The sequence below is a fragment of the Felis catus genome, chromosome B3, assembly GCF_018350175.1.
Source record: "Felis catus isolate Fca126 chromosome B3, F.catus_Fca126_mat1.0, whole genome shotgun sequence".
In the NCBI taxonomy this organism is placed as follows: Eukaryota; Metazoa; Chordata; class Mammalia; order Carnivora; family Felidae; genus Felis; species Felis catus.
This window is the reverse complement of record NC_058373.1, coordinates 99,360,334-99,376,745: the sequence shown is the minus strand read 5'-3', so window position 1 is coordinate 99,376,745 and position 16,412 is coordinate 99,360,334. Positions and strand designations below refer to the sequence as shown.

General features: G+C 41.8%; 1 protein-coding gene across 3 annotated transcripts in view; it reads right to left on the bottom strand.

Annotated features, from left to right (window-relative positions):
* Positions 1–16,412, bottom strand: part of GNG2 (G protein subunit gamma 2) — a 118,741-nt gene that overhangs the window by 15,236 nt on the left and 87,093 nt on the right. For all 3 annotated transcript variants that reach the window (XM_023255687.2, XM_011283234.4, XM_019833015.3), the window contains one exon: positions 8,821–8,936. In XM_023255687.2, coding sequence (XP_023111455.1) covers positions 8,821–8,907 — 87 coding nt within the window. In that variant the 5' untranslated portion in view covers positions 8,908–8,936. The remainder of the gene's footprint in view (positions 1–8,820; positions 8,937–16,412) is intronic.

Below are 16,412 nucleotides of genomic sequence, written 5' to 3'. Positions count from 1 at the left end.
TTACTTACAGAAAGTACACACTAAAGTATTTGGAAGTGATGGGGCAGCTGTTGACAACTTATTTTCAAATGGTTCAGGGGAAAACAAAATTCTTTGTACTATATTTGCAACCCTGTTGTACCTTTGAGATTACTTCCAGAGGAAAAATAATGTTTCAAAGAAAGGGAAAATCAGAGGTAGTGAATACAGGCAACTTTTTCAAGAAGCTCTGCAAAGCAGAGTAAACAAATGAGGCAGCTGCCGGGAGAGGAAGTGGGCAAGTCAAGAGAAAAAAATTAAAAATTTTATTTAAGGGGGCGCCTGGGTGGCTCAGTCAGTTAAGCATCTGATTTTGGCTCAGGTCATGATCTCACGGTTCGTGGGTTCAAGCCCTGTGCTGGGCTCTGTGCTGACAGCTCAGAACCTGGAGCCTGCTTCAGATTCTGTGTCTCCCTCCCTCTCTCTCTCTGCCCCTCCCATGCCCATGCTCTCTCTCTCAAAAATAAATAAACATTAAAAAATTTTTTCTTCAAGATGGAGAAATAACACTGTGTCTGTACATTGTTGGAGCTGACGAAACAGAGAACCAAGACTGATGATTTAGGGTGGGCAGATGGTGGAGCGTGTCCTCAGGCAGGGAGATGACATCTGTTGTACAGGTAAAGGAATTACATTTGATAAGCGTGTGCATGTCCCCAGACTGACCACTGCTGACGCCCAGCTATCCAGCAACCTCTCCAAACGAGACCGGGGCTGAGAACACCAGAGGGAAGAAAGGGTCACTCCACATAGTCCCAACAAAGGCTGCCACACTATGATTTTAGCCTCTGAAAACATAGGGAGCCACCCTAGGCAGATACCATGACAGCTCTGAGAAGCAGGTGTTAGGGTAAAAGTCAGACCCAAGAATTTAAACAGTATGTAAGGATATACATCTGTCTTCATTACATTCTGAAATCGAGACGCATTTTAAAATTGACGTCGCAAAATGCTTGCAAGCCATCAGGCAAAGAAGTAAGCACTGACAGGTGGTTACTGCCTATGTATGCGGGAAGTCTCACGTGTGAGATGGCAATCAACTCTCTCAGTTGAGTTGCCTGCACTAAAGGCACCACCCAAAGTTGACTTAACTTTAACTTGTTGCTTTAAAGGACCTCAAAGATTGTGCTGGGATGGAGGCTTGAAATAGGAAGTTATTATGAACATTGAACATCGCCCGTCATAGGCCTGGTGACGTGCCTGAAGGCAAAGAAACTGCCAACCTCTGGAAGAGACAGAATTTCCAAAGTAGGAGAGATTGGTCTGACATTTGTCTAGAAAGGTCTTTTGCTCAGGTCAAAAGCAACTGGCTACTTTTAAGCCTTCATTTTTCTTTGAACCATTAATATGTAATTCATGTAAGAAAAAATGCAAATGTTCAGTTTAACACCAGTGAATGTAGAAGAAACCTCAGTATTCTTTGACATGCTTCTCAACATCATGGTGTCTGCATCACTGTGGGTGGCCATAATTGAGTAGAAAGGATCTTTCCTGGGTGTGAGGAGTACCCGGGGTCAAACTTTGATTGCAATACTACAGAAAGTAAAATCGTATGGATAAATATCTACTATTTTTTATTTATAAAATAATGAGTGAATATTCCAAGTCCTCTTCCCCTCTCCTCTCCTCCAAGGGTGGTATTAAACTAATGCTGTATCTATAGGATTTTTCTTTTAATTTTTTTTTCAACGTTTATTTATTTTTGGGACAGAGAGAGACAGAGCATGAATGGGGGAGGGGCAGAGAGAGAGGGAGACACAGAATCGGAAACAGGCTCCAGGCTCCGAGCCATCAGCCCAGAGCCTGACGCGGGGCTCGAACTCCCGGACCGCGAGATCGTGACCAGGCTGAAGTCGGACGCTTAACCGACTGTGCCACCCAGGCGCCCCTAAAGGATTTTTTTTAAAGGAAATAAATAACTTTTTTTTAAAGGAAATTAATAACTTCAAAATAGTCACCAAAAAAGTACATTTATTTAATAAAAAAGAAAGACACTGAAAAGCGTCACCCAAAATAGTTACATTTTTAAAAAGGGAGACTTCATCTGGCCTGAAAACTGGGCTATCCAGAGAAATTCATTTTCTAGGGATTTCAAATCATCAAGGTTTAACAGTACTTCTGTAGCCCCTAGGTACAATGTGTAAGGCTAAGCATGTGTGTGGTGCTTAACAAATACCTACTGAATTTTTAAAAGTTATATCAACTGTCACAAAAATGAAGTGCCAAGCTCCATTATTAATGTATGTGTGAATTCAATTTAAAATTTTTTGCTTCATTATCCGCAAATTGAAAGAATTAGGACTGGCCAATGCTGAACACAACCCTTTCCTCTTTAAGTCCTTTGACATACTGTACTGATTTTATAGTCCCCGAAAATTCTCTCAATTGGCCTATGAGGAGGACAGTATCTTATTCTCCCTAATAAATCAAATGCAAGCATTTTGGGGAAGAGATGTTAAAACTTTCATTTTAAATGCTGGAGAAAAGCTTCAAAAACCCCAAACTTAGGATGGATGTCCCCTCTCTAGTACCAAGTGTGATGTCTAACTGGTCTTTTTTCAGTACCATTTTTTTTTTTTCATGATTGGTACAATTCTAATCTTTTATGAATCAATCATCAGAAAGATGATTTTTTTCCTCTCTCTCTCTCTCTCCCTTTGCCCCTCCCCCAGCCTCTAAGAAAAAGGAACCTTTGTCTTTAATTCAATAATTTACACATATTTGTCAGTTATGAAAATCGGGTCTATTTTTATGTTGAACTGTTTTAAAAAGAAGGTGTACTATAAACGCTGGCTACTTATAATCATACATATGACATGAAACTATTCGCCCATCCTCTCTTCATTTCTGCATTTCAGTGAAACTTCTCCTGTGATCACAGTTTTATTTAGCCAGTTATATTCAGGCTTGCAATTTCCCAAACCATAAATGTCACTGGAAATGTCACATGGAGTATAGCTCCTGATGTCCTGTTATATGACATTCTTAGCACATGAACTTGAAGTTATCCACTCAAAAAGAGTTTCTGGAATGCCTGAGTACTCCACTGCCCTGACGGATGCAGACAGGTGAATGACATGGTCTTTGACTTTGAGGACTGTAGTCCGGTTGGAAAAAATTGTTTGATGAAAATGGTCAGAATGGCAAGAGATTCACGGACAAATGGGGATTGGAGCTGACCCTTAAAAGGGGAGTAAGATTTGGACAGGCTCTTAGTCAATTCAGGTTCTGTAACAAAATATCGTAGAATGGATGGATTATAAACAACAGAAATTTATTCCTCACAGTTCTGGAGAGTGGAAAGTCTAAGAACAGAGTGCTGGCAGATTCGGCATCTGGCAGGAGTCCACTTCCTGGTTCAAAGATGTTTTCTTACTATTACCTCCTACGATGGAAGGGATGAGGGACCTCCCTGGGGTCTCTTTTTTTTTTTTTTTTTAATTTTTTAAAATATTTATTTATTTATTTATTTATTTATTTATTTATTTATTTATGAGACAGAGAGAGACAGAGCACGAGCAGGGGAGGGGCAGAGAGAGAGGGAGACACAGAATCTGAAGCAGGCTCCAGGCTCTGAGCTGTCAGCGCACAGCCCGACGCGGGACTCGAGCCCACGGACCGCAAGATCATGACCTGAGCTGAAGTTGGACGCTCAACCAACTGAGCCACCCAGGCACCCCGTGGGGTCTCTTTTTAAAAGGGCGCTAATCCTATTCATGAAGGCTCACTCCTCCGGACCTAATCATCCTCCAAAGGCCCAACTCCAAATACCATCATATTGGGGGTTAGGATTTCAACATATGAACTTTTTTTTTGAGGAGTCGGGAATACAAACATTGAGTCTGTAGTAGATATGAAAAGAATGAGGAGAAAGGCATTCTCAGTGAGGGACCGAGAATAACCAGAGAGGTGGGAATTTACAGAGCATATTCTTGGGGGAGCAAGTTGGAAAGGTCTATTTGGAATAAATGAGAAATAAATTTGACGTTTTTATGTGGGGTCAATTTATGGAGCATCCAATTAGTTAAGAAGCACTCATTTCACCCACGCCCCTGGCCTTGGCTTTCTTTTTTTCTTACATCTACATTATTCTTCATTATGCTAACCATGCCCTCCGTCAGAAAGCATCTTTCCAGCCTACAATGATTCTCACTCCTCCTTAAGTATCCATTCCTTTCCCATTCATGTGGGTGTGTTAATTCCTAAGAGCAATGTTTGTGCAATGTGGTTCTATTCTAATGTCCATTGATTAGAGCTGTAGATGGCTCACTCTTGCTAGTACAGAAATGCCACTCTAGGAATATGCACTTGAAAAGGAATTAAATCAATCTATCACCTCTTCATGGAGGTGGAAGTGACATGGGATCCTGGGAGCTGTGGGCAGCCATCATATCTGCCACACGGAACAGGCAGCTGAGAAATCTATTCTTGGGAAAAGAAAGAGACACACAAAGGGAGGCAGAGACATGTAACAGAGCTCTCCCGGTTTCCAATGGGCTTCCAGCTCTTATTTCTATTGCTTACCCAGCTACATTTCTGCTCTTGGAATCTGAGACACACTGTATCTTTTATAATCAATCCCCTCTTCCTGCTTAAGTGAGCTTGGGTTAGGCTCCTATTATTAGAAAACCAAGGAGCCCTAATATAGTGGTGAATAAATAGATTTACTGAAGTCCTGCTGTCCTTTACTTTTGGACATGCTCTCTCAACTTGTGCTCGAAGGACAAGCTTCCTTTTATTTGTCTCTGCTCAACATCAGTGTGAGTATATTGCTGTTTCATACATCTGAGTGTCACAGTTCTACGCCCCTCTCCGTTGCTGTCGCCAGATCCCTTCCCAGCTTCCTTAAGTTTTGTCTTTACTTTCTGTCCTTGAATTAAATGCTAACAAAGAAACACAGAAAGGCTGGGAGTATAATTTATATATGCCTGAGGCTTATGAACAGATAATGGATTCATTAGCCCAATTCTCCCAGGATCTGTGATGCAAAGGGATGGGACACAAGAAGGTTTAAAAATGAATATGCTATTCAGATCCTTCTACTGTACAGCTTCTCTCTGCAGCCCAAGTTATTCTGGAGGCCACAGGAGGGATAGGGCCGTGCCTGCTGATGGGACTCTGGAAGCTTCAGGGCCACTGTGTTCCCTGTCCCCTGTTTCTTGTGGCCTCAGCCACAGTGGGCTCTGTCACATGTACATACCACCACCACTGCCCTTTATAGCTTAAAGAGGTCGCTACTCTGACTGCAAAATCACAAACATGGGATCTTCAGAGAGAAGCCCTCTCTTGCTGATGGGATCATGCATGCACAGCAGGTGGAGAAGCCTGAGTGCTCAGAAGCCTTTGAAGGGACTCCTGAAGACACATACCCCAGCCCTAAACCATCTAGCTGTCAACTCTGTCAACACAGTCGCAGTTTAGCCAACAGCTGAACTAAAAATAATCTGACACTTCACCACAGCGTGCCTGCCTGGCTCTGATGTGCAGAACAAATACAGAAATACAAGCTGCTGCTGTATTTCCAACAATGTGAGGTCTAATGACATAGTGAGGGTCCAGAGACTTGGATATGAAGATTGCCTAGGAAGATCACCACCCAGGGCCCGCTTTATTAGATGAATGCTTCGTCTCTCTTGCCGTGGTGATTCCTTTGGTGTCTTCGGAAGAAGTATACAAAGGGAACTGGGGTGTGGTGCTGGCTTCTTTCTGATGATATTTGGAGATTATGCTTCTCGGCTATCTTATTTATGTCAGTGATAGGTCGTGTTCATATTTTCTGTAACCGCTTCCTAGACTAGGAAGGGGGATCAAGGAGATCCTTGAGGGCAAGAGCCATGTTTTCATCTTTATCTGTCTCTGTCTCTCTAGGACCTAGCAAAGGTCTGGCAATTCAAAAAGCTGTCAGTAAAATATTTGTTAGATAAAAGAATAGATGAACAACTGACAATCAGTAAAAATCCAACCTTATGATGAGGGTCTGGGACAGCTTCTCAAAGGATGTAACGATTGGTCTGAGCCTTCAAGCAGTCGCCAGAGTTAGTAAGGCAGAGAGACAGAAAGAAGGTGAGTGAATGTTCCAGGCATTTGAAATTTCCATCAAGGGCATCAGCAGTGGCTCAGTATGGCAGGCTGGCAAAAAGAAGGGGAGGAAGCTGAAAAGAGGGGCAGAGGCCAGAAGCACCTTGCATACTCTGCTAACGGTTTGGATTTTATTTTATAGGTGATGGGAAGCATGAAAAGATTTTCTGTAGGAAAGGAACATAATGAGATTTTCTTATAGAAAATTTTCACTGGCAGCAATGTGGAGGATAGTTGATGGCACGGATGGAGACAGGGTTGAGATGGGATGTCAGGGATCAACTAGGAGCCCCTTGTAGTCAGTCACTCAGGTGAGGGAGGATGGAGATCTGACTTATGGCTGAACAGGCCTATTTCTGTCTTCTCTCTCCCACTGCCAGCTTTTCATCACCTCCAGTACCATCACATCCTCCTTCGGGAGCAGATCTGAGAATGCTGAAGGGTAACAGAAAATGCCAACCGCAACAGTGCCTCACAAACACTTTTATCTTAGTTGGGGGTGCCCTGAAAGGCAAAGTGACATTTTCCAGAAGGTCCATGGGCAGAACCTTCCTCTGTCCCCGTCTCTCCCAAAGAAGAACTAAATGTCTCATTTTGATGTGACAATCCTTGAGCAACCTCACTTCTCTCAGCAGTCACTGTGCTACTTTTTCAGCAAGGGGGTAAGAAAGAAGAGGCAGAAGGAAAAGACGAGATGAAGAAGGTGGTAAAGGAGCAAGGCAGATGTGAGGACCCTTTATGTATCTCATTCATGAATAAAGAAGAAGAGTTAAAGCTGTTGGAAGAAGAGAAGCTGTTTACGTCTTATAGCCCCATCATCAGAACTCAAAAAAGAAGATTAAAATAGATAGATGTCCATGGATATTTGCTTAGCTTACTTATGAGGGAATACCATCTCCCCCTTCACTCTCTAGCATGTATCTGATAGGAGTTAGAAGGAACAAACCCTGGGTACCAGGCTGCCTCAGTCGGGTGAGCATGCAACTCTTGATCTTCGGGTCATGAGTTCAAGCCCCATGGTGGGTGTAAATTTTTACTTAAATTAAAAAAAAAAAAAAAGGAGCAAATCCCTTCCCCTAGGTTCTTAACCTTGGCTCTACATTGAAACTAAGTGATAATTATTAAATTTTTTTTTAACGTTTATTTATTTTTGAGACAGAGAGAGACAGAGCATGAATGGGGGAGGGTCAGAGAGAGGGAGACACAGAATCTGAAACAGGTTCCAGGCTCTGAGCTGTCAGCACAGAGCCTGACGCGGGGCTCGAACTCAAGGACCGCGAGATCATGACCTGAGCCGAAGTTGGCCCCTTAACCGACTGAGCCACCCAGGCGCCCCAAAACTAAGTGATAATTAAAAACAACACACACACACACACACACACACACACATACACACACACAAACCTGATGCCTGAATCATAACTCAAGAGATTCTGACTTAATTGGTCTAGAGTGTCATCTTGGAATTGATCTTTTCACAGAGTTCCCTGAGTAATCTGAGTATACAGGTGGGCGGAGAACTATTGTTCTAGACCAGGGGGTCAGTCAAGTTTTCAGTAAAAGGCCAGAGAGTAAACATTTTATGTTTTGAGGGCCACGTGGTCTCTGTTGTAACTACTCTGCTCTGCTGTTGTAGTGGGAAAGTAGCTACAGACAATATGTACATTAATGGCTATGTTATAATAAACCCTTATTTATAAAAATAAATGTTCTGGCTCATGAGCTTTAATTTACTGACCCTTGATCTATAAGCATACTCCAAAGGTTGGGTAGATAGTTTAGGCTGCTAACTCAGGTATGGAGAAAATAGTAAAAATATTCTAGTTTTAAAAAGAATTTGGGGGGTGCCTGGGTGGCTCAGTTGGTTAAGCGTCCAACTTTGGCTCAGGTCATGATCTCGCAGCCCGTGAGTTCAAGCCCCGTGTCAGGCTCTGTGCTGACAGCCCAGAGCCTGGAGCCTGTTTCCGATTCTGTGTCTCCCTCTCTCTCTGACCCTCCCACGTTCATGCTCTGTCTCTCTCTGTCTCAAAAATAAACGTTAAAAAAAATTTAAAAAAAAAAATAAAAAGAATTTGGCACTTGGAAGAATGTTCTAGTGTTATTTTAATAAAATGAGATACATTTCTGAGTTTCACTTGATAAAATACTTTCATTTACCCACTATGCTGTTTGACTTCTCCTTAGGGAGACCATGTGTGATTTCAGTGTTTTGAAGAAAAGAAATCCAATGAGGTATAAATGAGTGAAGAATTATAACCTGCAGTGGTGAATAGAAGGATTAATCATGACAGGATTAATCAAGAGAGACACTTAAACTTAGAGCCTAAACCAAGACAGAAAAGTTAAAACCCAAATAAGAAGACAGTCTCTACAAAGTTAGGGAGGTCAACTGGTGACCTGATACGTTTTGTGTGTTCTCCAATCTCCTTGGCTAGATCTCAGCCATGAACCAAAGTTTTTCATTTGTTTGTTTTGCTGTTATTGTGTTGTTTTTAAGTCTACATGGAGAACCAGTTTTAATCTATGCTGTCATTTCATTTGAGAGAAATCTGGAGAAAGCAAAGACACATTAGAAAAATGAACGTTTGCCCAATCATTAAGTTTCTCTCTTGCCCTCACTGTTTTCATCACTCTCTATAGAAGGGAAGTCAAGTGACAGGTGGCTGCAAGCCACGCTCCTCATAATCGAGGCTGGAGGAGTGGTGTGGGTTACGTGGTCCTCACCTTTATCCTATCGATATTGGCCTCCATCTTCAGCTGTTCTACCAGCTTCCTGGCTTGTGCTATGCTGGCGGTGTTGTTGCTGGCCATTGGAATGCTGGGTAGGCTTTTCAGATACACTGAAAGAAAACAGGAAGGAAGAATGCATCAGGGAATTCATGGGCTGCCAAATGCACAGGCTCATCATATCCGGGGGTGTCGAAAGAGTGGCTGTGGTCAGGTCTGGCTCTCCCAGCCCTCTACATCCCCAGTCCAGCACTGAGTCTGATTGCAGGCAGACCAGAAGATGAGGTGTGTTTTTCCAAATACCTGCCCCCCCCACCTCACTGCCCTGCCCCTGCCCCCCCCCCACATCCATCTGCACTTCTTCCCCTTCTTCAGAGAAGCACAATGAAGCACAATGAAACACAATGTTTACGAAATCACTTAGAATAAGATGTACTGCTGAATCAAGAAAGCAAGTCATTAAAGTTATCTTATGAAATGAGTTCAAAATAGTAAGGGCGACAATATACATTATTACTGCTGTTACTTTTCAGGTGCTATTGTCAGATGCTCTGTTAAGTGCCCTCAGAGGGTAAACAATGGAAGGCAAGCAGAGAGAGGAATGGTACATTATATAATCCTTTAGGACTAAAGACACCAGGTTTGCAATGTTCTCCTGATGGGCTCAAACACCAGCTTTATAGTTAACTGTAATCACCTCAGCCTATTATACTGCAAGGACTCTATACAGGATGTGTGGCTTTTCAGTGTTGTTTATCCAGCATTTTAAAAAATAGTCATTTCTCTCTACTCTATTTGAAATATGGCTAGATTCACAACCATGCACTTGATTCACAACTTTTCATTTATAACAACAAGGGGGAAGGATTGCCATGTCTGAATTGTTAATTACATCAATGAGTTCACAGAATTCTGGTGAATTCTTTATTAAGTATAATGGACTTATTACTTTTCTAAATATGGAAATGGAACACCAATGTTCAGAGAGTGGAATTCTGCACCTATGTAAATTGTGAGATGGTTTCTTTGCCTCTGGCTTTGCCAAATTTCCTCCCCATCTTTGCTCCCATCCCCTTCAGGTCCTATCCCAATTTCATTTTCTCTTCTAATTCTTTCTTGACCCACCATCTCATTTGATTTTTGTCATTCATCTCGGAAAGTACCCTATTTTATTTTTGGTACCCATTTCCCCCACATTCTGATCACGTCTCGCTCTATGTTAAGGTGCCATATGCTATTTCAGGACTGTCTGTATAGATGTGCCCCTCATGGTCACTGACACCCAATAGTGAAGCAATGTCTGAGAGCAGCAATTTAACTAGAGTGCATGACACAAGAAATGAGAGGCATTAAAGCCTTGCTTCAGTCAACAGTTGAATCTTGCTCTGAAGACATTATATTAAAAACTGTGACTTCTGCTAGCTTTGGGCAGTATTTTAATTCAGGGACAAAGTATAATCAGGCTACCATCACAAAAAGGAAAGAGAACACATAGAAAACCTGGGGAAGGAAGATGACCCATAGTAAGTTCAATGTAAGACTGTCTCTTATTCAGTAAAAATCAAGAAACAATTTTTAATGACCAAAAAAGCATAAGTATGCAAATTATTTCCTTTGGTTCTTATATCTTGGCATCTTCTTCTTCAAGACAAAAGAAGAAATTATGTATAACTCTCTGTAAACAAAGAGGTCCCTTCATAGTGTTATTTTATAAAGAATACTGCAAAATCAGCCACCCCAACGGCATTTACAGTATAAACTGGAAGATAATTAACTGTTCTCTCAACTTATTTTCAAAGGCGTCAGAGACAATAAAGTGGGAAGGAAGACTGAAGGGATTTTGAAGCCACAAAGATCTCTGAGCACTACTTTCATATGCTTGAAGATCAAGGGAGGGATCTTTATGTAAAAACAAAAAAAAAAAAATAAGAAGAGGCTTTGACAATTACGATTTCATCAGCATAATTAGGGACCCAATCATCTCCCCCACAGGGAAATTACATATCCCCAAATGGAATAAAAATCTAACACCCTTGCAAAATGTCACAAGACCAAGATGGAATTTTGAATTACCGAGTTAGGGTAGTCTAACTCTTTCATTCATTCAAAGTCGGAAGTAGTTATGATCCACAAGACCCTGGACACTGTTCTGTGAAGTTAACATTTCTTCTGAATTAGAATTTATCACACTAGAATACAAATTATCACAGAATTATCAAATACTCATTGGCCCTGAGGGAGCTTTGGAGTCTGGCCAGCTATTCTTCTGCCCTTGAATTTAAACCAGATTACGTAGCAACTTGTGTTAGAGACCACGGCTTGCCTCCAAATAGTCAAATACTGCTTCTCCTCTTCTTCATTAGTAATGACAATTTTTTTTTCCTTTTTAACAGAGACCACAAGAACCCTGAATTTTAGCTGGGCAGATTTTACTGAAATATATATTCTCCGGTCTCCCTTGCAGGCCGTTATAGCTCTATGACCAAGTTTTGGCCAATAAGATATAGGCAGAAGTGCCCTTGAAGGGAGCGGGGTGTGTTCTTTGCCTCCCTTTCCTCCTGCTACTGGCCTAGAAGACAGTCTTGTTGGCTATAGTGCTCCATCTGGAACTGTTAGGTTTCACACCAGGGTGAGAAGGAAAGATCCGGGTGCTTACTGACACTGTAGAGCCACAATACCAGTTGTGACCTGGTTATGTAAAGAGAAATAAGTACTATTTTGTTTACACCACCATTATTAAGAGTTTTTCAGCTCTTGGACAACAGATCTGCCACTGAGTAAATGACCCATTATTTTCATGTGACTATCTAGGAAAGCCTGTGTCCTAATGCCTTTTCATGTTCCTTGGGAAAGCTATGGCTGTCCCAAGGAGACTGAGACAGAAAATGTCTGAGTTTTCTATTGCTCCTGTATCATATTACTACAAATATAGGAGCTTAAATCATAGGAATTTATTATCTTACAGCTCTAGAGGTCAGAAGTCTGAAACAGGTCTCACTGGACTAAAATCCAGGTGTCAGCAGGGCTGTATTCCTTCTGGAGGCCCTAGGGGAAAATTTGTTTTCTTGCCTCTTCCTAGCTTCTAGGGGCTACTACTGGTGTTCCTTGGCCCTATCCTTCATTTCCAAAGCTAGCAAAGGTGAGTTGAGTTGTTCTCATATCATATCACTCTGACCTCTTCTGTTGTCATATCTCCCTCTGACTCTCCTCTGCTCCCTTCTTCAAGAACTAATTTACGCCTGGCCCACCTAGATAATCCAGGACAATCTCCCCATCTTCAGGTCAGCTGACTAGCAACCTTAATTCCAGCTGCAACTTTAATTCCCCTTTGCCATATAACGTAGCATATTCACACATACCAGGAATGGAGACATGGGCATTTTGAGGGGGGCCTTCATTCTACTTACCATGGAAGAAGACCCCTGTACAAACAGAAAAGAGAAGTGGGGAGGTGAGGAATGAGATGGAAAAAGAAGAGGGATGGGGCAGGATGCAAGTCTGAAAATGTTGGGAAGAAAACACATTTGAAACCTAAATGGACTTAAGAGTAAAAGTAAACACAGGTTTTCGTTTTCGTCTGAGGAAGATACAGCATCAATGTTCTTGGTTTACCATATGACCCAACAGAGTCTAGTATCACTTTTGGAATCGCTTTGTGCATTTTCTTCTTTTGTGTATCCAGTTGCTTTCCCATAACATCCCCCTCCTGGAGATAGAAAGCACTACACAGTTCTAGACCAGTGTTCCAAAGGAGGATGTTTTCCTAAAAAGTGGCTATGGGAAGAAAAGTTAGCCTGTCTTCTAAGCTTGATGTATTTGGACAATGCATCACGTGTGCGTAGGTGCACGTGCACACACACACTCAGAACCCTTCTCTTCTTATAAAACTGAAACTCTGTACCCAGTAAACAGTAACTCCCATTATTTCCTCCCCTTAGCCCTAGAAACCACTATTCTACCTTCTGTTTCGATGATTTTGGCTACTCTAGGTGCCTCGTAGAAGTGGGATCATACAGTATCTTTTTATGACTGGCTTATATCACTTAGCATAATGTCCTCAAGTTTCATCTACATTGTAGCATGAATCAGAATCACCTTCCTTTTTGAGGCTGAATAATATTCCACTACATGTACGTACCACATTTTGTTTTCCCATTCATCTATTGATGGACATGTCCATTGCTTCCATGTTTTAGCTACCATGAATAATGCTGCTATAAACATGGGTGTACAACTATCTCAATTCTTTCGAGTATACACCTCAAAGTAGAGTTGCTGGATCATATGGCCAATCTATTTTTAGCTTTGTGAGGAACAGCCATATTATTTCTCATAGCAGCTATACCATTTTACATTCTCACCAAAAGTGCACAAGGGATCCAAATTGTCAACTTTTCCAATACTCATTTTCCATTGTTTTTGTTTTTGGCAGTAGTTATCTTAATGGGTGTGAGGTGGTATTTCAGTGTGTTTTTGATTGGCCTTCCCTAATGATTAGTGATGGTGAGCATCTTTTCATGTACTTATTGACCATCTGTAGAACTCCTGTGGAGAAATGTCTTATTCAAGTCCTGTGCCTCTTTTTGTTTTTGTTTTTAATGTTTTATTATTTTTAGGTAATCTCCACACCCAGCATGGGCCTCAAACCCACAAACCTGAGTTCAAGAGTCACATGCTCCACTGACTGTGCCAGCCTGGTGCCCCTCTTTGCACATCTTTTTTCAAGTTTATTTATTTTGAGAGAGAGAAAAAAAGAGAGAGTGGGGGAGGGGCAGAGAGAGGGAGAGAGAATCCCAAGCAGGTTCCACTCTGTCAGCGCAGAGCCTGATGCAGGGCTCAGTCCAACAAACTGTGAGATCACGACCCAAGCTGAAATCAGGAGTCAGATGCTTAACCAACTGCCAACTAGATGCTCCTGCCCATTTTTGAATCAGGTTTTTTGCTGTTGAGTTTTAGGAGTTCTATATATATTTTGGATATTAATCTTGTACCAGATAATACGGGGTTTGTAAACATTTTCTCTCATTTCACAGATTGTCTTTTACTCTGTTAATAGTGTGCTTTGATGCACAAGAGTTTTTAATTTTCATAAAGTCCAATTTTCTTTTGTTGCCTGTCTCTCTGGCATCATATTCAAGAAGTTATCAAATTCAATGTTGTTAAGTTTCTGCCCTATGTTTTCTTTTGAGAACTTTATAGTTTTAGCTCTTACGTTTATGTCTTTGACGCATTTTGAGTTAATTTTTGTATGGGGTGTTGGGTAAGGGTCCAACTTCATTCTTTTGCACGTGGATAGCCAGTTTTCTCAGCACCATTTGCTGAAAAGATTGTCTTTTTCAAGTTGAACGGTCTTGCACCCTTGTTGAAAATCATTTAACCATATATGTGAGGGTTTATTTCTGGGCTCTCTATTCCTAAGTTAATTCAATTCTAAGTTAGTCCCTAAATATTTTATTATTTTTTAAAAATTTTTTGGAATGTTTATTTATTTTTGAGAGAGACAGAGCATGAGTGGGGGAGGGGCAGAGAGAGAGAGGGAGACACAGAATCCAAAGCAGGCTCCAGGCTCCAAGCTGTCAGCACAGAGCCTGACGCGGGGCTTGAACTCACGAACTGTGAGATCATGACCTGAGCCGAAGTCGGACCCTCAACCGACTGAGCCACCCAGGCACCCCAATATTTTACTATTTTTTAATGTTTATTTATTTTTGAGAGAAAGAGAGACAGAGTGTGAGTGGGGGAGGGGCAGAGAGAGAGAGGGAGACACAGAATCCAAAGCAGGCTCCAGGCTGCAAGCTGTCAGCATAGAGCCCAATGTGGGGCTCGAGCCTGAGCCAAAGTCAGTAGCTTAGCTGACTGGGCCACCCAGGTGTTCCAATATTTTAGTAGTTTTGACATTCTTGTCAAATGGAGTTTTTTACTTAATATCCTTTTAAGACTATTCATTGTTAGTGTATGTAAACGTTACACCACAGATTCCTAATGGGGAAGACAAAAGCTTTTGTCTTTCATCTCTACCTGAGCTGACAGGGGCTGCACGCCATGAGAAGTGTTGTTGAGAAAAAGGTGTTGCACATTGTGAGCATATCGGGCCAAGAAAAGTGTTGACAAAGTGCTTAGGCAGAAGCATAGATGCATATCAGATATCCTTTGCCAATGTTCCTGTTTCATTTTACATCTTACTGAAATTGGGCAGAAATTATTTTAAGAGGGAAGGAAATGGTTTGACTATACCAACCACTAAAATAGCCAAAAGGAAAAGTAAAATTCTGCTGAAAAGATCATGTAGACAAAGCTTTAAGACACACACCTCTTAAAAACAAACAAAAAACTGTTAGTTAAAAAGAGAGGGTGATTAACTTCTATACACTGCTCCTCCCTCACCCCATCAGCTCAGTCTTTGGGCTGCCTTGTGATGTACCATAGTTTACCCTTGCAGGGGCCCAGCCTGTCCCTGGAACCATCAGAAGCCCACCTCCACGATGCAACCAGCTGTGGACTCTAACTCTTCTAGAAATCAGTGAGGCAGAGGGAAACAGAGCCAGAGTCTGGTTCTCAGGGGGAAACTCTGGATTCTTGGGGTCACTTCTGGAATCTCAAAAGATCTCTGGGAATCAGCTGGGGTGATGATCCAAGGTTGGGTAGTGCTGGAGTGACACTCTTTGGTCCAGCCAGCTGTCTTCAGCCCAGCAATTGGTAGCACCTGTAAAGTGCTGCATCATCTGGCAACCAAGTTATGGCCTAAAATATGGGTGGTTACACATCTCTGAATTTGAATCAGAGAACACTAATACTGCAGATTAATTCTTTCAGAATTCCACAGCCAAGATCTCTTTTCAAAATTCCAACAGTCTACCCTCTGGAAATTCCGAATGGGATTCAATCTATTCTCCAAGTCTCGCTGGCAAAGGTTCTCAACCAGGGAAAGTGCCACCCCTTAGGAAGCATTTGGAAATGTGTGAGGGTGGCCTGAGTTATGACAGTAATTAGGGGCGCCAGTGGCATTTAGTGAGCAGAGGCAGAAACTCTAACGCCCTGCAGAGTGCCAGGCAACAATGAATTGTGCTGTTCCTCGTCTCTCAATGAGAAAGGACACACACACACACACACACACACACACACACACACACACACACACAAGCCATAGATCCATGCATGAAAAATCTGCTCAAAGAAAGTAATCCACAAGGAAAGGTTCAACCAACTTGGCTTTTATATTATGTCTTAGGATCCTGATTACCTTCAAAGGGATGAATAAGTGTTAAGTGCTCATAATTCTTGTTAGCATTATTATGCTTTATGGATATTTGGTCCCTGCTGATTTGCAAGAGGGCACAATCTCTTGCAATGTGCGGGTGGAATGAGATTATGCTGGGTCATATTTGCCAGTGAGGAAAAAGAAAACAAACAATCAAAGCCCCTAGAACAATTCTAGAGTTTGTGTGAGAGACTGGTAGGACTCTGCAAGAATGTCCTAATTATCCCACCTGAATTCCAAGCCTGAGACTAATACAGAAGGCATTTTATTCTTTTCACTGATGAGAGGAGCGTCCCTGCCCCTGAACATGAGAGATAGGCTTGTTATAGAA